Below are 20874 nucleotides of genomic sequence, written 5' to 3' on the forward strand. Positions count from 1 at the left end.
TCATTATAAAAACTGTTTTATTTCTTTGTTATACAGTTAGTTGAGATCATGCATTCATTCAACAAATATCTGATAACATAACTGTGAGAATTCCTGAATTGGGTATTGCAGAGGATACACAAATCATTACGGTTGGATTTGTTGTCATTAACCTATTTATTTAATGATTTATATTTTCCCCAGCACTTCTCTCTGTATTATCGAATTTAAACTTTCCAGGATCCCTGCAAGGAAGGCAGGATAGGAATCAACATCCTCATTCACTAGATTAGGGACCTCGGGCACAGGCTCAGTGTCTCTTCTGCTGGGTGACTAGAGAAGGATGGAGCTGGGCTTCCGCGTCGGGTGTTCTTATCCTGTTCTCACACTGACCACTACTCTCAAGAAGCTCACAGATCACCGACCCTGCCCCCCCGCCACATACACACACTAAATATACTGTGTTTCATGCCATAACGGAGGTAAGGGCAGAGTGCTGATGGTGATACGATTCAGGGAAAATCATATTCGGTTGATGGTAAGAAGGACACTTTTCTTGGAAGAATTGCTATTTTATTACATGACATTTGCCAAGTACCTCATCTGTGCCAAATACGGGATAGGCTATGCAGTTAGAGATAAATAACACTTCGTTCTCTGCTTTCAGTTAGCCCAGAGTTCTAGGGCACTGTTGGAGCTTATTTTTTCTTTCATGCAGCCCCATCCCAAGTTAAATAGGTGAGTAACATTATTATCTTCCTTTATAGTTGGCTGAGCTGAGACAGAGTGAAATATGTAACTTGCCCAAGTGAGTCAAACTGGATAACAGCAAAGCAGGATCCAACCCCTGGTTATTGTCAATTTTCACCACTACAACTGCTCCATCTAAGGTCAAAGCCCAAGATCCTTGGATACAGAATAATAACTTTTCTACGATATTTAACATTTGAGATCAAAGTTATAGGATTTTAAACAATGTAAAACTGTGATATTTTATGCATTTCTTTCCCCTGTTTCTTTTTTTGTTCTAGAAAACTCACACTTGAGGTCTTAAAAGAATTAATCATTATAATTAAAAATCATACTAGCAAAGAAATAAATATGAAATGATCATGAAAATACATGATTTAAAAATTAATCATAGGGGCTTCCTTGCAGTGGTTGAGAATCCGCCTGCCAATGCAGGGGACACAGGTTTGAGCGCTGGTCCGGGAAAATCCCATATGCCACGGAGCAACGAAGCCTGTGCACTACAACCACTGAGCCTGCGCTCTAGAGCCCACGAGCCACAACTACTGAGCCTGCGTGCCTAGAGCCCACGCACCACAACAAAGAGTAGCCCCCGCTCGCCGCAACTAGAGAAAGCCCACACTCAGCAACGAAGACCCAAAGCAGCCAAAAATAAATAAGTAAATGCATTACAAAAATAAAAAAATCAATCATACGCAGTATATTTACAGTATATATTGGTACTATATATACACACACACTATATAGTATATTTGCTACCTAATAATATACAATACATTTACAGTATATCTTTTCTCAGTAAATAAATAGATAAAGGGAGACAATTGTAGTGGTTCAGGTTTGGGAAACATTTGCACAGGAAAATGGAATTTGGCCTTTAAGATGAGACCATTAAGAGATAGAATGTAAAAAAAAGAAGGAAAACAGTTTGAAGATGATCCTGGAAGAACGCCTTTTATGTGATGTTTCAGGAAGACTCGTACGACAAGAGCATGAATTGCAGGAAGGTGATAGAGGAAGTGGGGAAGAAACCAAGAGAAAGAAAATGAAGGCACGGATGCAAGAGACACCTAAGAAGTGTACCACACAAGCTGTATATAAGTAGAGACCTTACCTGGCACGCTTAAAAGCTGTCTCCCCATACCCAGAACAGTAACCTTGGAGGTTCTTAGAAACATGTGATTAATGTGGAATGAGTGTCATAGCACAAAACAGAGATGGCTATAGGCTCCATGATCAGGACAAGGGGAGTAATGAATTAATTATTCTGAAATATCAAAAATCAGTGATGGCAAGTGTTGTGGTGCCATGAGCAGAAAGGAAAAAAAAATCAGTACGAAGACATGGTTTGTAGGATAATGTTTTCAGGGTTTTCTTTCCTTTTTGTATGGAATTAGTTGGAATGATATAGAGTTAGAAGTTCTCCAGTGGGTGACACGGGAGGGTGAGGGGTTGAAGTTAAGCTGTCAACTCCAGCTAAGGCTGTACTATATGAGGTTGAGATCAAGATGGCAGAAGGGGTGGGAGGACGTGGAGCTCAACTCCTCCCACAGACACATCAGAAATATACCTACTGGGCTTCCCTGGTGGCGCAGTGGTTGGGAGTCCGCCTGCCGATGCAGGGGACACGGGTTCGTGCCCCGGTCCAGGAGGATCCCACATGCCGCGGAGCGGCTGGGCCCTTGAGCCATGGCTGCTGAGCCTGCGTGTCTGGAGCCTGTGCTCCGCAGCGGGAGAGGCCACAAGAGTGAGAGGCCCGCGTACCGCCAAAAAAAAATCAATGGATCATTGGAGAAATCAAAGGAGATCAGAAAATACCTTGAGGCAAATGAAAATATAAGCACATCACAAAATCTAGGGTATGCAGCGAAAGCATTTCTAAGAGGGACGTTTATAGTGATGTAGGCCTACTTTAGGAAACAAGAAAAATCTCAAATAAACAACCTAATCTACCATCTAAAGGAATTACAAAACAAAGAGCAATAAATGCCCAAAGTCAGAATAAGGGAGGAAATAAGAAAGATCAGACAGGAAATAAATGAAATAGAGACAAAAAAAAAACAAACAAGCAATAGAAATGAATCAACGAGTTTTTGTTTGTTTGTTTTTGGTTTTTTTTTTCAGATACACAAAATTAATAAGCCTTTAGCCCGGGTCATCAAGAGAAAAAGAGCACCTAAGTAAACAAAATAAGAAATGAAAGAGGAGAAATAACAGCTAATATCACAGAGATACAAAAAATCATGAGAATACTCTGTACAGTTATATGCCAACAAATTGGACAACATAGAAGAAATGGGCAAATTTCTAGAAACATACAATCTTCCAAGACTGAATCAGGAAGAAATAGGTAACCTACACAGACTGATCACTAGTAGTGAAATTGTAGTTAAAAAAATACTCCAGGCCAACAAAAGTCCAGGACTAAATGGCTTCACAGTGGGAATTCTACCAAATATATAAAGAAAAGCTAATACCTATCTATTTCAAACTACTACAAAAAATTCAAGAGGATGGAACACTCCCAAATTCATTCTATGAGGTCACCATTAATTTACCCTGATACTAAAACCAGACAAAAACACTACAAAAAAAAAATTACAGGCCAACGTCTCTAATGAATATAGATGTAAAAATCCTGAACAAAATATTAGCAAACCACACTTAACAATATATAAAAAAAGACCATACACTATGATCATGTGGAATTTATTCCAGGAATGTAAGAATGGTTTACTATCCAGAAATCAATCAATGTGATACACCACCTTAACAAAATAAAGGATAAAAATCACATGTTCATTTCAATAGACACAGGAAAAGCATTTGACAAAATTCAACGTCTATTCATGATAAAAACTTTCATCCAAATAGGTTAGAGAGAACATATCTTAACATAATAAAGGCCATTTATGACAGACGCACAGCTAGCATCATAGTCAACAGCGAAATACTGAGAGCTTTTCCTCTAAAATCAGGAACAAGACAAAGATGCCCATTCTCACTACTTCTACTTAACATAGTATTGGAAGTCCTAGCCACAGCAATCAGATAAAAAAAGAAATAAAAGGCATCCAATTGGGAAGGGAAGAAGTAAAACTGTCTCTGTTTGCAAATGATATAATACTATATGTAGAATACCCTAAAGTCTCCACCCCAACACTATGAGAACTAATAAATGAATTCATTAAAACTGCAGGATACAAGATTAATATACAGACATATGTTGCTTATCTATACACTGATAATGAACTATCAGAAAGAGAAAGCATGAACACAATCCCACTGAAATCACATCAAAAAAAACCTCAAAAACTTAGGAATAAATTTAACCAAGGAGGTGAAAGATCTATACTCTGAAAACTATAAAACATTGATGAAGGAAATTGAAGATGATACAAAGAAATGGAAAGATATTTCTTGCTCTTGGATTAGAAGAATTAATATTGTTAAAATGTCCATGCTACCCAAAGCAATCTACAGACTTAATGCAATCCCAAGCAAAATACCCATGTCATATTTTACAGAACTAGAGCAAATTGTCCTAAAATTTATATGGAAGACCCCTAGTGCCAAAGCAATCTTGAGAAAAAAAGAACAAAGCTCGAGGTATCACACTTCCTGATGTCAGACTATACTACAAAGCTACAATAACCAAAACAGCATGGTACTGGCACAAAAACAGATCTGTACGTCAGTGGAACAGAGTTGAGCGCCCAGCAATAAACCCACACACCTATGGTCAATTTACATATGACAAAGAAGGCAGAAATATACAATGGAGAATAGACAGTCTCTTCAATAAGTGGTGCTGGGAAAACTGGACAGCTACATGTAAAAGAATTAAATTAGAAAAGTTACACCATATACACAAATAAACCCCAAATGGATTAAAGATTAAACTGTAATACCTGAAACCATAAAACTCCTTGAAGAAAAACATAGGCAGAACATTCTTTAATGCAAATAGTAGCAATAATTTTTTGGATCTGTCTTCCAAGGCAAAGGAAACAATAGGAAAGATAAACAAATGGGACCTAATTAAACTTAAATGTTTTTGCACATCAAAATAAACCATCAACAAAATGAAAAGACAACACACAGAATGGGAGAAAATATTTGCAAATGATATGACCGAATAGGGGTTAATATCCAAAATATATAAACAACTAATACAACTCAAAAAAACAAACAACCTGATTAAAAAATGGGCAGAAGACATACAGATGGCCAATAGACACATGAAATGATGTTTAACATCACTAATCAATGGGGAAATGCAAGTCAAACCACAATAAGATATCACCTCACAGCTGCCAGGATGTCTGTCTTTGAAAAGTCTACAAATAACAAATGTTGGTGAAGATGTGGGGAAAAGAGAACCCTCTTGCACTGTTGGTGGGAATGTAAATTGCTGCAGCCACTATGGAGAACAGTATGGAGGTTCCTCAAAATACTAAAAATAGAGCTACCATATGATCCACTCCTGGGTATATATCCAAAGAAAACGAAAACACTAATTTGAAAAGATACATGAACCCCAATGTTCATAGCAGCATTATTTACAATAGCCAATATATGGAAGCATCCTAAGTGTCCATCAACAGACAAATGGATAAATACGAAGTGGTGTATATATATCTATATACCGGAATATATAGAGATATAGATATACACGCACAATGGAATACTACTCAGCCATAAAAAAGATGGAATATTGCCATTTGCAGCAACATGGATGGACCTAGAGGGTACTATGTTTAGTGAAATGAGTCAGCCAGAGAAAGGCAAATACTGTATGTTATCACTTATATTTGGAATCTAAAAGACAAAACAAATGAATGCATATTATAAGATGGAAACAGACTCACAGTTATAGAGAACAAACTAGTGATTACCAGTGGGGAGAGGGAAGGGTGGCAGCCAAGATGGGTGTGTGGGATTAAGAGATACAAACTACTATGTATAAAGTAAACAAGCAATAAGGATATATTGTACTGTGCAAGGAAATATAGCAATTATTTTATAACTTTACATGGAGTATAATCTATAAAAATGTTGAACCGCTGTGTTATACACCTGAAAGCAATCTAATATTGTAAATCAACTATACTTTAAAAAAGAGAATGTACTGTATCTATCCTGTGGCATTTTCTAAACTTAACCCCATGCTTGTCACGCTGAATGTTTACAGTATAAGTTGTTCCGTAAATAAATAGATAAAGGGAGACAACAGAGGTGATATGAAGGTTTGGGAAGCATGCATAAAAAGTTGAACTTAGCCTTGTTTAAAGGGATGAAACCTCTAAGGATAGATTTAATTTGGGATATAGGGGGAAAGAGTGAAAGGTAATTATAGGGAGAGCAAGGGCACCAAGATGATATCATTTTACTTGGTAGCCATGTGGGGAAGGAATTGGACGAGAGCACTGCTAGTAGCAGTGGAAAGAGAGAGCATTTCTAGAAGCAAGTTGTTTTTTTTTCTTTTTGGCCAGATATTTTTCTTTTAATTGAAGTACAGTTGATGGACGTATTATATAAGTTACAGGAGTACAGTACAGTAGTTCACAATTTTTTAAGGTTATACTCCACTTGTAGTTATTATAAAATATTTGCTATAGTTCCCATGTTGTACAAAATATCCTTTGTAGTTTATTTTATACCTAATAGTTTGTACCTTTTAATCTCCTGCCCCTGTATTGCTCCTCCACCGTTCCCTCTCCTCACTGGTAAACACTAGTTTGTTCTCTATATCTGTGAGCCTTCTTCTTCTTTGTTATATTCACTAGTTTGTTGTATTTTTAGATTCCACTATAAGTGATATTATACAGTATTTATCTTTCTCTGTCTGACTTATTTCACTTAGCATAATGCCCTCCAATTCCATTTATGTTGCTTCAAATGGCAACATTTCATTTTTTATGGCTGAGTAATTGTATATATGTACCACAGCTTCTTTATCTGTTCATCTGATGATGGACACTTAAGTTGCTTCCATATATTGGCAATTGTGAATAATGCTGCTATGAACAAGGTGCACGTATCTTTTTGAATGAGTGTTTTTGTTTGTTTGGGGTTTTTTTGAATATATACATAGGAGTGCAATTGCTGGATCATATGGTAGTTCTATTTTTAGTTTTTTTGAGAAGCTTCCATGTCGTTTTCCACAGCAGCTGCACCAATTTACACTCTTACCCACAGTGTATGAGGGTCCCCTTTTCTCCACGTCCTCAACAATACCTGTTATTTGCATTCTTTTTAATGACAGCCACTCTGACAGGTGTGAGGTGATATCTCATGGTGGTTTTGATCTGCATTTCCCTGACGATTAGTGATGTTGAACCCCAGCACATCAAAAAGAATAAAATACCTAAGAATAAACCTACCCAGAGAGGTAAAAGACCTGTACACAAAAAACTGTATGACACTGATGAAAGAAATTGAAGTCAACACAAACAGATGGAAAGATACATCGTGTTCTTGGACTGGAGGAGTTAGTATTGTTAAAATGAGCATACTACCCAAGGCAATCTGTAGGTTCAGGGCAATATCTGTCAAAATACCCATGGCGTTTTTCATAGAACGAGAACAAATAATTTTAAATTTTGTATGGAAACATAGAATCAAGTTTTTGATTAATAAATTCAAAGAGGCCAAGAAAGCTAGATCTGAGAAAAAATTATTAGGTTTAGTGACTCGGGGATCTTAAGGGAGATTTCAGTAGTAAAATTGGGGTCCCTGTTTACAAGGAGATGATGCCAGAAGTTGTGTGATGAACGATGAGAGAGATTTTCTTCGCTCTCCAAATTTTGAGCTCAGGATTGCTTGGTGATGAAGCTTTCACAAGACTTTGCACAAACTGCAAAGCACCGTTCCTGCTTATGAAGCAGACGGTGGGTTTCACAGCAGTGAATGGCAACTTCTAAATATAAAAAAAAGTTAAACAAAAATACATCAGGCTCTGTTCTTCTCTCTTTCTACTAAATAACATGCAAGGTTCTCCAGACTGTATGGAGTGTGCTACATTAGCAGCACCAATAAGCAGAGTGACCCGAGAGAAGAAGATGTGACTTGGAGGCACCACGTCAGCATTGCTATTGGCTTTTATCACCTGGGCTTGTAATAAAAAGTGGAATAGTCAGCAAGTTATCTACACCCAGGAGATGGTCATTTCTGCTGTTTGCCCTAAAGTATCTTTTAAAAGGACCTGCTTTTGCTGAGCTTCTCAAAGTTGATATTAAATATTTAATTAAAGTCGTACTCAGTGAGAACAACCTTACATTTAGCTTAGAGTTTTAAGACGTACATGCAAATCTAATACTAATTAGCATAATTATTCAGAAATTTGTAATAGTGTTTCATAGGGTCATGAATCTAGAGGTGAAACTGAGAGGTCTCTCCTCCTTCCTCTGCCCCCAGAGGTGACACAGAACAAGGTGACGATATATGGGGTGGGATATTATCTAACTCATTTTAGAAAGTTTTCTTTTGGAACTGTTTCCAGAGCTATGACACATCATTTGAATATTGATAGTGTTAGTAAATCTTCCTTCTTTGAGGATGGATATAAGTTAGGGAAATGACTTTGAATTTTGGAGTATTGCTGGAGAATAAGGTAGAGATGAAAAAGAGTAATTTCATTTCTAATCAGAGGAGGAGTCCTTTCAAAGTAGAGAACTAATGTTCTTGTGTCTCAGGTCAGTAGGATCTTGTATCTGTGCTGTATTGGGGAGAAGGTCAGCATTAGCACGCGAACACGCTGGTACTTGGGGGATGGAGTGTTAGGAATACAACGCTCAGATTTTCATCCTGAGATGGTCACTGCAAACTGGGTAAGCAAAATACCTTAGCTCAGGTCAGCATTCTGACTGAGTCCTGGGTGTAAACGCAATGATATCCTTATCATTTGAGGGGACAGGGAGAATGACAGACATGAGGTCAGGGTAGGTGAGCAATGCCGACCAAATGGCTGTTCATTGTGTGTGTGGTAAAGCGACACAGAGACAGATATCTAGGAAAATAGAAGCTGTAGGCAAGTGGACAATTGAATATGTGCCCTGATGAGATAACGGGCAAGGGGAAAAGGCTGAGAGGTGGCTGAGATAGTCAGGAGGGGACGGCCATGGTTCCACAATTATGGTCGTTGGAGAATTAGCTGGACTGCATGCAAAAAGGTGCCTTCTGAGTTAGGTGAATTTTCATTTCTGATGCAGTCTTGTGCAGTTCGTGCCCATGCTTGGGCCAACGCCAGGTGTTTCCAGATGGTCACGACAACCAGGAGGCCCCTTGACAACTCACTCCAGAGTCTAGAACAAATGGGAAATGAAAGATATGGCTTCTTATTCAGACTGTGTATTCAAACAGTGGCTTCCTTTACCAGGCGATTTCACTGAGGATGGATGTGGAGGTCTCATTAATAAATCATATTGCCTGATATCCCTATAGTTTTTAGACGACATGCCAACACTTTGCAGGAAATGAAATAAAACAGACCCAGAGAGCATTTTAAAGCAACTTCTCATTTTTATACGTCCTATGGAGTCAACAATTTCTGAACAAGCTTAAGATTTAAGATATGCACGTCAGGATGCATACATCCGTGCATAAAATAAGAAATCACGGCGGAGTTTGCCCAGAAGGGTTTGAACAGTGAAAGGGATTCTTCATGTAAGTCAGGAATGAGCAGAGTCAAACACATTAAAGGTGGTTTTCAACATCTGTTCTCAGATGAGGACAAAAACATAAATATGAATAAAAGTCGGGAATCTCATCTTTGCTTTATGTTAAAGTATTAGAGTAAATGTAAAGAAATACATACAGCTGTTTTCTGAGACATATTAGTCTGTTCTGCAGAAGATTGTTAGTAAAGATGTCGGTCGACCATTACACAGACATAACCTAGAAATCCCAGGAAACGTCTTATGTTAGAAAGGCAGAAGTGAGTTGAAGATTGATAAATATTTAGAGGAAAATTGAAACATCTGATGAATAAGGGCCACTCAGAGAACTGGCCAATCTGGCTTTCCTTTCATTTCATATCACATGATAGTCATTAAAAATTATTGCCCATCATTTATTGATTGTCTGCAATTGGCTATTCAAATCTATGTATTTTAGCAATGCTCTTATTCATTAAACAAATCTACTTTTTCTATAGACCATTTATTTTTGTGAGTAAAATAAAATGAAATATGATAGTATTGGCCTTATCCTTTAAATGAGATTTAATAAATTTACAAGGTTGCCTGGTATTATGTTTTGGGCTGTTAGATTATGTCACTGGAGAGCTGACTTTCATGTTTTGGATCGAAATGAACCTTGAGATTTAAAAATATCAACTATTCATTCCCTCAAAGCATGTGGTTGACCTGACTTGGTTGTCTTAAGCGCTGTGCCATGTGTGGTTTGTATTGTGCATTGCAGGGTTTATTCTTGGACAAAGCAACCCTTACTTCTCAGAGAGATAGGATCAAATTTGTGTTTCAAAAAATTATTCTGGTTATATTGTGGAGAAGTGAATGGAAGGCGCATAATTGGTTGAAGGAGGAAAGTTGGGTAGGTATTCCAATAATCCGAGTTAGGGACACAATATTATCCATTAGTTAAGAGTGTGGACTCTGAATCTGCCTGTCTGGGTTTGAATACAGCATCTCTTACTAGCTGTCTGACTTTGGGTAAGTCACTTAATCTCCCTATGTTTCAATTTTCCTATCAGTAATTTGGGAATAATAATCTTTCCTACCTCGAGGGTTAGCATAAGAAATAAATGAGTTCATGTACCATGCCAGGCCACAAGGCAAGCCCAAGATACATGGTATATGCTATCAGTGAACTAGGATGGTTGGTATGGAGAGAGAAATAAGGGGACCACCTTTGAGTATATTTAGGTATTAGAGTGACCATGACTTAGTGATGGTCTGACTGTGGCGGAGGGATTGGGAGAAGGTCCTTCACTGAAATACAAGTACTGGTAGAGAACAAGGGATTGTGGGAGTGATGGGGACTTCCAAATAGAATATTGTCTTTTTTTTTTTTTAAAGAATGATGATTCTATGCCAAAGTATTTTGATAATATTCTTTGTGTTGCATGGAGTAGAACACATGGGATGAGTTAAGTCCGTGGGAAAGCTTAAAAAAATAGGAGTTCTGAGCTTCACACAATTGCTCCTTGACTGCGTTTCTCAAGGTGAGAGATGTCCCTTTTGGGTGACATGTTTCTGTGTGTGGTACCAGCCCTGCATCCATCTTCTCTTAAAGAGGTTTTGCTCAGCATTCGGACTTTTCATGAGCGCGCCGATCTTGTATATAAAAGCGTTATTAGCACGATAAAGCCTTTAAAAATATCAGATAACACAAGGAATGAGTTATTATGAATATGTATAAATCCCAGGTAATTGCAGTTTGTTCTTTATAACTAATGATTTTTACTTGTATTCTTTTTTTTATGGGGCTGTCCTAAAATATGTTTATACTTACATGGCTTGTTAAATAAGAATGTGTATATATTCTTTTTTTTCTTCCAGTTTTATTGAGTTATAATTGACATACAGCACTGTATAAGTTTAAGGCATGAAGCATAATGATTTGACTTACATACATCATGAAATGATCATCACAATAAGTTTAGTGAACATTCATCTCATATAGATACAAAATAAAAGAAAAATTCAAAAATTTTTCTTTGTGATGAGAAGTCTTAGGGTTTACTTTCTTAACTACTCTCTTATATATAACATTCAGCAGTGTTAATTACATTTATCACGCGGTCCATTACATCCCTAGTACTTATTTATCATGTAGAACTGGAATTTCGTACCTTTTGACTACCTTCATCCAATTTCTTCTCCCCCGGCCTTCACCTCTGATAACTACAAATCTGATCTCTTTTTCTATGAGTTTGCTTGTTGGTTTTTTTTTAATTTTATGTTACTTATTTTTTTATACAGCAGGTTCTTATTAGTCATCCATTTTATACACATCAGTGTTATTTTTGAAGTGTAAGTGACCAACAGCACTCTGTTAGTTCCTGGTGCGCAACAAAATGATTCGTTATTTCTGTATATTACAAAATGATCACCAAGATAGGTCTAGTTACTGTTTGTCACCATACACAGTATTATTGACTATATTCCCCACAACGTACGTTTCATTCCCGTGACTGATTTACTCTGAAACTGGAAGTTTGTCCTTCTCCAGCTCCCTCACCTGTTTCACTCACCCCCTCACCTCCTCTCTGGTGACCATCTGTTCGTCCTCTGTATTTATGACTCCGTTTCTGTTTTGTTATGTTTATTCTTTTTTGTTTGTCCGTTTTTTAGAATCTGCATAGAAATAAAAGCATACACGATTTGCCTTCTCTGTCTGACTTATTTCACTTAGCACAATATCCTTTAGGTCTATCCAAGAGTTTTTTCTTTTTATACCTGAGTAATATTCCCTTGTGTACATACACTGCGTCTTCTTTACCCAGTCATCTATTGATGGGCACTTAGGTTGCTTCCATGTCTTGGCTATTGTGAGTAATGCTGCTATGAACATTAGGGTACATTATTAGTGGGTTTCTTATTCTTCAGAAAAATACCCAGAAGTGGAGTTGCTGGATTGTACGGTAGTTCTATTTTTAATTTTTTGAGGAACCTCTGTAATGTTTTCCATAGTGGCTGCACCAATTTCCATTTCTACCGACAGTACATGAGGGTTCCCCTTTCTCCATATCTTGACAACATGTGTTAGTTGTTGTCTTTTGGATGACAGCCATTCTAATGTGTGAGGTGATAGCACGTTGCGGTTTTGATTTGCATTTCCCTGATGATTATTGACATGGAACATCTTTTCATGTATGTGTTGGCCATCTGTATGTCTTCTTGGGAAAAGTGTCTATTCAGGTCCTCTGCCCATTTTTTAATTGGGTTGTTTTTGTTTTTGAAGTTGAGTTGTACGAATTATTTGTACATATTGGATATTAACCCCATATCAGATGTAGGATTTGAAAATCTCCTCCCCCATTCAGTAGGCTGCCTTTTCAAACTTGTTGACAGTTTCTGTCACTGTGGAAAAGCTTTTAAGTTTCATGTAGTCCCATAGCCAGAATTATTTTTTAATGCTTTATAATTCTTTGAATTCCTCAAGTGGGGTGTTAAGTAAATAAGCGCTCAAAAATTTGATGAATTATTGATATCAACTCTGTATTTTTCAATACGTTGATTCTTTTGTATTTTATGCAAAAGGGCATTTACTTTCAAGCAAATGCATGTGATTTATCCTTTCTGTTTCCCCTGTTCTTCTAGTCTGCTCCCAGTTTTCAAGAGGAGTATATGCAATTTTTGGATTTTATGACAAGAAGTCTGTAAACACCATCACGTCATTCTGTGGGACGCTCCATGTATCCTTCATCACTCCCAGCTTCCCGACAGATGGTACCCATCCATTTGTCATTCAGATGCGACCAGACCTCAAAGGAGCACTTCTCAGCTTGATTGAGTACTACCAATGGGACAAGTTTGCGTACCTCTATGACAGTGACAGAGGTAAGTGACAATATCCTTCTCCCTTTGTAATGGGTCAGATTCAGTGCCCACACTTGATACTTCCGTGTGACTTTATAGGGCTGTGTAAGTGTGTTGAAGTCCAAGGGTAACTTGCCTTAATTATGCTGTGTAAATGAGTGATGCAATTCAAAACCGGGGTAACATATTTAGAGTAAAACAAACAAGCAAAAACGTTGTGGATGTACCATTTACAGAGATAGATTGTGTTCACACAACGCCCGAATGTTCAGCTCTAATGCACAAAGCACTTTCTGGTACCAGCAGCTAAGACCCTAGGATGACTATATTCCCAGTCCAGGGTCAGTGAAGTGACGGCCTTGAAAATTGGTTTAAGTAAGAGTTGAATAAATCTATAAATAAGAACGTCTACAGAAATGTATAGACATTAAATATTTCCACATGCAAAGATTTTATCAGGCAGGGACAGTTGTTATTAACCCTGCTTTAGAATGAGATCCCTGAATCTCAGAGAAGTTGATTTTTTCATGAGCCACCTGCGTGTGGTTCAGCTGAACTCAGGTCTTTTGACAGCAGACCTGTGCTTTGTCACAGCTCTTCTACAGCTATTTACGAGGAGACGCTTTGGATTAGATAGAGTCTTGCCTCATTTTACTAGTTTTTATTTCAGGGGTAAGGGTCCTTCCTTTGTGTTTCCCGCATCATTTGTGGTGAAGTTTGGTATTAGCGGACCTGATTGACTTACGTGTCATAGAATTTCAGATATTTCTAACCATTCCTGGGGCTGTGATTCAGCTTCAGTGGGTCTGTGTACTTTGTAACATCGAATGAACATTTTGTGCACATGTACGTAGATGATTTTTCTCGAGAGAGTATCCACCCACAGACGCAAAAGTATTGACAACCACCATTGCCAGAGTACCTAATAGATACCAGCCCGTCCACAAAGCAACTTGCTTTAAATGTTCAAGTGAAAACCAGAAGCCTCTTTCTACCAGGAGAAGGCACCTTGCTTACCTGCGAGGGCGGCCAAGCGGGGAGCCAGCTGCCAGCCCTCTGCCACGATCAGTCTGGAGACATTGGCTACAGCAATCACAGCCTAGCATGCTCCAGCCTGGTGTCTGATTCCCTGTCCCGGCCTCCAGTCCTGAGAATGAAAAGGCTCCGTGGAAAAGCCAGTCAGAACTATAGACACTGAGAAGAAAGACTGCCAACAACTTTCCCGCTGCTCTGACAAGGGAGAGCCTTGCTGTACACATGGGGAGTGAACAACTCAAACACAGAACAGCTGAGAGTAAATACGGATTCCGGTGTGCTGGATGGCCCTCTGACCATCCTTCTGATAAATGAGATACAGGGCTTATCATCATCTTCCTCTTGCCCTCTGCTACGTCCTCCTTAACTCTTGTCTCCTCTTCATAGGATTTCTACCATCTAAACGTCTTTTACTTCTAGCCGCTCTTCTGTTTCATTGTCATGACTCCAGGCCAGGACAGCCCCATGTGTTCATCCTTCATCCTTCCATTTCTGTACTTGTTTCTCTTCAATCCACTTTCCGTAAAGGAGCCAGAAGTTTTGAATGCATTTATTTATTTTTAATTTAATTTTGCTTTATATGGGGGTATAGTTGACTTACAATGTTGTGTTAGTTTCAGGTGTACAGCAAAGTGATTCAGTTATAATATACATATATCCATTCTTTTTCAGATTCTTTTCCATTATAGGTTATTACAAGGTATTGAGTAGAGTTCCCCGTGCTATATAGTAGGTCCTTGTTGTTTATCTATCTTATATATAGTAGTGTGTACATGTTAACCCCAAACTCCTAATTTATCCCTCCCCTCCACCTTTCCCCTTTGGTGACCATAAGTTTGTTTTCTATGTCTGTGAGTCTGTTTCTGTTTTGTAAATAAGTACATTTGTATCATCTTTTCAGATTCCACATACAAGTGATAGCATATATTTGTCTTTCTTCGTCTGACTTACTTTGCTGAATATGATAATCTCTAGGTCCATCCGTGTTGCTGCAAATGGCATTATTTTATTCTTTTTTAGGGCTGAGTAATATTCCATTGTGTATATGTACCACATCCTCTCTATCCATTTTTCTGTTGATGGACATTTAGGTTGCTTCCATGTCCTGCATATTGTAAATAGTGCTGCAATGGATATTGAGGTGTGTGTATCTTTTCAAATTATGGTTTCCTCTGGGTGGGATTGCAGGATCATACGGTAGCTCTATTTTTTGAATACTTTTAAATGCTTTATTGACCACATTGCTCCTTTGCTTAAAATACCTCAGTGGCTTCTCGTTATAATGAGGATAAAACTGAAATTTCTTAACATGACTATAAGGTGTTGTAGTATCTGGTTCCTGCCCACTTATACCACTGCCTTTCTCACTCACTAGGCTAAACCCATCTCACGAATATTCTTTTACTTTCTCAGGTGTGCCAAATTCTTTCACCTTGAATCTCTGCACAGACTTCTAAATTTTTCTCCTTCAGGTCTTAGTTTATATAACATTCCCGCAGAGGTGCATTTCGTATTGTTATCTTCTCTCAAAGCAATCTTTTCTTTCCCTACATAGTACTTATCACAAGTTATAATTAATATTGATGTTCATTCTTTCACCCAAGAAGTGAGCTCCCAGTATATTCTAGGGACTGTTTTAATCACACAGACTAAGCTTTATTCTTTTAATTTAAGGTCTGGCTCTAAGCCCAGGAAGGCAATGCCCTGGCAGTACCCACTACACCTAACTGTACATACAGCGCTTAAGATAATGCTAGCACAGAGTTGATGTCAATAAAGAGCATTAATAACTGAATGAGTTGAGCATCTGTGTATTTTAAGTTTGAGGTGATATTAGAACCTGGATCTTGCTTGCTAAATTGAAGGATCAGAGGTGAGTTCTCTCTACTCTTTGACTAGGTGCAAGGTGGTGTTTTCACTTTAGGGACACACTTCAGTGTCGCTATGGATTGGATGATGATGGATGGACTTACGTACTTGTGAAAAGAACCTGACACATCTTTAATGATTTTATTAACACTTTATGAATATTAAATGAAATTGAAATGATGCGATAATCTCCAATCATTAAATTATACAAATTGATTTGAGTTCAAGTGCATCTGTGGAGAGGTCAACATTACAGTGATAACATTAAGTAATTATATATTAAAGCCAGAACTGACATTATGGATACATTTTCAAGATATTTTCAAATGGATACTCATGTTTTAATATGAAGAGTATCACACTGGCTTTTCATCTGAATCTATTTTCAGAGATAAATGTGTAAGACTCAAAATACTGGCAGAAGACCCTTATGTAATGTTTTACTTGACTCGTGGAAATGGCATGTTTGCGCTCTGATTTTTTCTTACTGATTACAGTTGTTATAGCTTTGCTGTCATATCACATTTTAAAATGTTTATTCATACATTTACCACATGAACTGTTTTTTTCCCCCTATGGTCCTTAACCCACTTCTCTTACACTTTAAGGAAGTACCTCCTTGTTTTTGTGTTACACGACTTGAGAATGAATCTGTGCCCTTACTATATTATGAGCGCTTTGAAAAATAGGCTCCATGATTTGATCTTTCAAGTTATGTCTCCATGTGCCTCAATTTCAAAGAGTTTTGTCTGTTTTTGATATGGCACTCTTTCCAGGTCCTTGACCATAAGGATTTGTTTTTAATAATCTTTAATTTTCTGAGAGTCTAGATCAGGTAAACATGCTGTTAACATTTAATTTCTAAATATATGAATTGATGTTCTTTTGACTAGCCCAAGCATGAGAATGGCTGTCCAACATTCTGCACTGAATACAAGCTAGATGAAAAGGACACAGTTTTTCTATGCTGCTTCTTTGCACTGCTTTTAACTAGGACTGCCAGTGAAACCTTTCCTGATTCCAGCTATCCATCCAAAGGCCGAGCAGCAAGTCCAGGAGACTACATCCCACTTGTAGACAAGGGAAGACATGGATGCATCCTGATCTTTGTATAGGCTTTTGACTATTTCAAGTTTACCGGTGAGAGGATTGCTGAAACTGTTCACCTGGTGCTGTGTGACCCTTTAGGAATGCTGGTGTCTTCTCTTTATCCAAGTCATGTGGCCGCAGCCTGGCACTCCTCAATGGATACTCCAACACCCTTCCTAAAAGTTCCGGAGAGAGGAGGTAGATGGCAGGGAGAGTAGGTAGACGGATCTTCAACACCTTGGAGATATAGAGTCATGGGGTTGCCTATGTTACTGCATTCAATATAGGTTTGTCTTTGGATTCACATGTACTACATTTGAACCAGGACTTAATCAAAATGTGGTTTTTATTTATTGCATCAATGTTCATAAGGTAAGGTCATACATTTCTGTAGACAGTTGGTAAAACCAGAACTAATGCTTTTATAACTCGGTTTTAACTTTGAACCACACTATTTGTCCCCTGAGGGAAAGGCACATGGATTCCAGTTCAAAAAAGGCATCATGCCTAGCATAAAAATGCTTCCAGATTATAAATTGCTTTTATGATATTCCTGAGAAAGTCAGTGAGGGAAATATATGTTAATCTAATCTGGCCTAGACGTGCTGCTGTGATTTAGTGATCATAAAGTATTAATTTCTGTGCCTGAAAGATGAATAAGGGCTGTGAATTTTAAATGGAACAAAAAATATTTTCAAGAAGGAAGACATGGTCTGAGTGAAATATACCTATATGCAGTAGTCACTTTTAATTCCACCTATTAATGTGCAAACTGAGGCATTTAGACTCCACCTGTTTCAGGGCTGAAGGTTTTTCTGTAATTTTGTCACAGGCTTAGGAGCAGTAGCTTAAGATGCGACTGCAAACTACTGATGGTTCTTGGAGAGAGTTTGAGGGAGAGTGTCAGCTTATAAATAGGGTGTACAGCTGTAACTAGTCCAGCAACAATGAGGCACTCGAAGAAGTAACATAATACAGAAGTAAGTAGCAGTACTTTAGCTAGTCTTTATTTTATCCAGAAGTCTGAGCATTTAGTAGAGTGTAGAACTGAATTTTATACTCCTGTCATATTCTTGAGGATTTTTTTTTTTTTCTTTTGCGGTACGCGGGCCTCTCACTGTTGTGGCCTCTCCCGTTGTGGAGCACAGGCTCCGGATGCGCAGGCTCAGCGGCCATGGCTCACGGGCCCAGCCACTCCGCGGCATGTGGGATCTTCCCGGACCGGGGCGCAAACCCGCGTCCCCTGCAACGGCAGGTGGACTCTCAACCACTGCGCCACCAGGGAAGCCCTTCTTGAGGTTTTTCAGAATATATTTTAAATATATTTCTTAGAAAGAGCAGTTAATTTTCCAATTTTTTTTTCTATTTGTAGATGAACAACGGTATATCTCAAGTTCTCTTTGTCATAAGCAATAAAGTAATAAGAAATTAAACCAGGATTTAAATGTCCTGATTTAGTGGTACAGATATTAGAGTTGAATAACCAGCTACTAATGTTTTTAAACAAACCAATACTTACATAGAATTCCCAGTGTCCATACAAGTTTATATTCTGAATTAAGGGATGAGTGTATTTATAAAGATACTTCTAGGCTAGTTTGTGTGGAAGGGGAAGAGGTAATACTTTCTCTCCTAATTGGAATATGTTACCAAGAGGCTAAGAGCATCAGTTTGTGTTGTGTATGAATAATTTAATTTCACCCTACTATTTGTGATGTGCATTTTCAGTGATTTTTTTAAATTTTAAAATGATCTATTAATTTTAAACTAACCAGACATAATAGAAAACTCTTAGTTATAGGAAAGGGGCAGATCAAGTTGAGAAAGTATTTGAGAGAGTCCGTTGCTACTTCCAAAAATAAAACAAATCGGAGAATATTGATTAATAAGCATGGGACGGCAGTCTCTTCAAAATGTGAGACAGATCATGCCATGGTTGGTGAATTATTTCTGGCTGTCCTTAGGAGATAACTGAATAGTATTCAGTGTCTTCTGATGAAACTAAATTCATCGTCTGATTACGTACCACTTGGGCAGTTTAGCATCTTAATAAATGGATGTATTTTTTTTTAGGTTTCATAGGTTACAAAATATTAATTCTAAGAGTTTTCATAACAGAATCCACACCAACTGTGAGTTATTTTTTGATACATAAAATGGATGAGTTTGAATCAGCTATTTCTTTAAATGCATTTTTATTGATTTTATGTATATATATCCTCTCCATATTTTGGACAAGGTGAACTGCCAACACATGTTAAGTTTAGAAATATCACTTGAGATTCATTTATACATTGGCATTTATATTTAAAATTTCTTGTTATATGTGTTAAAGGATAGGACAGAATGTCAAGAGCATCACCACTTGAAACTTTAACTTGGTATGTGGTTAAGTTCATAGTTAAATGAAAGCAACATGAAATGATTGATTACCTGGAAGAAAGGAAGCTCACGTATAAGTGCTGTATGGTAATATGTAGTATGTAGAACACCACCCATGGATGTGTTGTTTTAAAGAGGTGACAAGGAAGAGTCGCATCATGACTGGAATGTGGCAAAGTAGGACCTTTGACAGTGAAAAAGGTTTAGAAAATTAGCTTTTTTTCCTACTTGGAAAAAAAACTGAATAAACTTAATAAGTGTTCTCAAGCACGTTGATAGCTGTTGCGTCGATCATGATGATCAACTTTGGTTCTGTCTTCACTGATGATGAAAAACGGGAAAAGGACTTGGAATGCATCCTGGAAGGATTTAATTTACTTACAGTGAATGGAAATCATAGGTGATCTGTGAAGTTTTTAAAAGAAGTTTTATCATTAATAGATTTTTTACAATGGCATGTGGTCTCTGTTTAAGTTATCCCTTGAGTAATTCTTGAGTACCCTGTATTTTTTGTTACAAGACTGGATGGAGGAAACTAATTTTGTTGTTTTGCCCAAAAAAACCCCACAAAATTCATTTCAAGTTTAATTTATCGTTCAACTTTTCAGTTTGAAATAAAAGTAAATTATTTTCAATTTTCATTATGAAATATTTAAAATAACAACACGGACAGAATAATGTGTCCTGAAGAAGACCTGAAAGGACACTTAAGCCAGCTTTATTAGTGAAGGGTAAGAGGAAACTTGCTTTATCTCTATCCTGCTCCTGACAATTATTATTATTTATTTATTTTTAAAAATTTATTTATTTTATTTTTGGCTGTGTTGGGTCTTCGTTTCTGTGCGAGGGCTTTCTCTAGTCGCGGCAAGCGGGGGCCACTCTTCATCGTGGTGTGCGGGCCTCTCACTATTGCGGCCTCTCTTGTTGTGGAGCACAGGCTCCAGACCCGCAGGCTCAGTAGTTGGGGCTCACGGGCCTAGTTGCTCTGCGGCATGTGGGATCCTCCCAGACCAGGGCTCGAACCCGTGTCCCCTGTATTGGCAGGCAGATTCTCAACCACTGCCTCACCAGGGAAGCCCCTGACCATTATTTTGAGGCAAATAACTGACATCCTGTTATTTCAGCTGTAAATATTTCAGTTTATATTTTGAAAGAACAATTCTCTTGGTTTAAATATAACTACAATATCATTATCATATATAGACAAGTTAACAGTAATTCATTACTAGCATCATCTATTTTTTTTTTCATAGTTTGTTTGAAT

At 37.8% G+C, this 20874-nt stretch overlaps 1 protein-coding gene across 1 annotated transcript in view; it reads left to right on the forward strand.

Moving 5' to 3' along the window:
- GRIA2 (glutamate ionotropic receptor AMPA type subunit 2) overlaps positions 1-20874 on the forward strand; it is a 158490-nt gene that overhangs the window by 69313 nt on the left and 68303 nt on the right. Inside the window, exon 3 of the mRNA XM_060147078.1 lies at positions 13017-13256. Within this exon, the coding sequence (XP_060003061.1) occupies positions 13017-13256 (240 nt within the window). The remainder of the gene's footprint in view (positions 1-13016; positions 13257-20874) is intronic.

Source organism: Lagenorhynchus albirostris, chromosome 4, assembly GCF_949774975.1.
Source record: "Lagenorhynchus albirostris chromosome 4, mLagAlb1.1, whole genome shotgun sequence".
In the NCBI taxonomy this organism is placed as follows: domain Eukaryota; kingdom Metazoa; phylum Chordata; class Mammalia; order Artiodactyla; family Delphinidae; genus Lagenorhynchus; species Lagenorhynchus albirostris.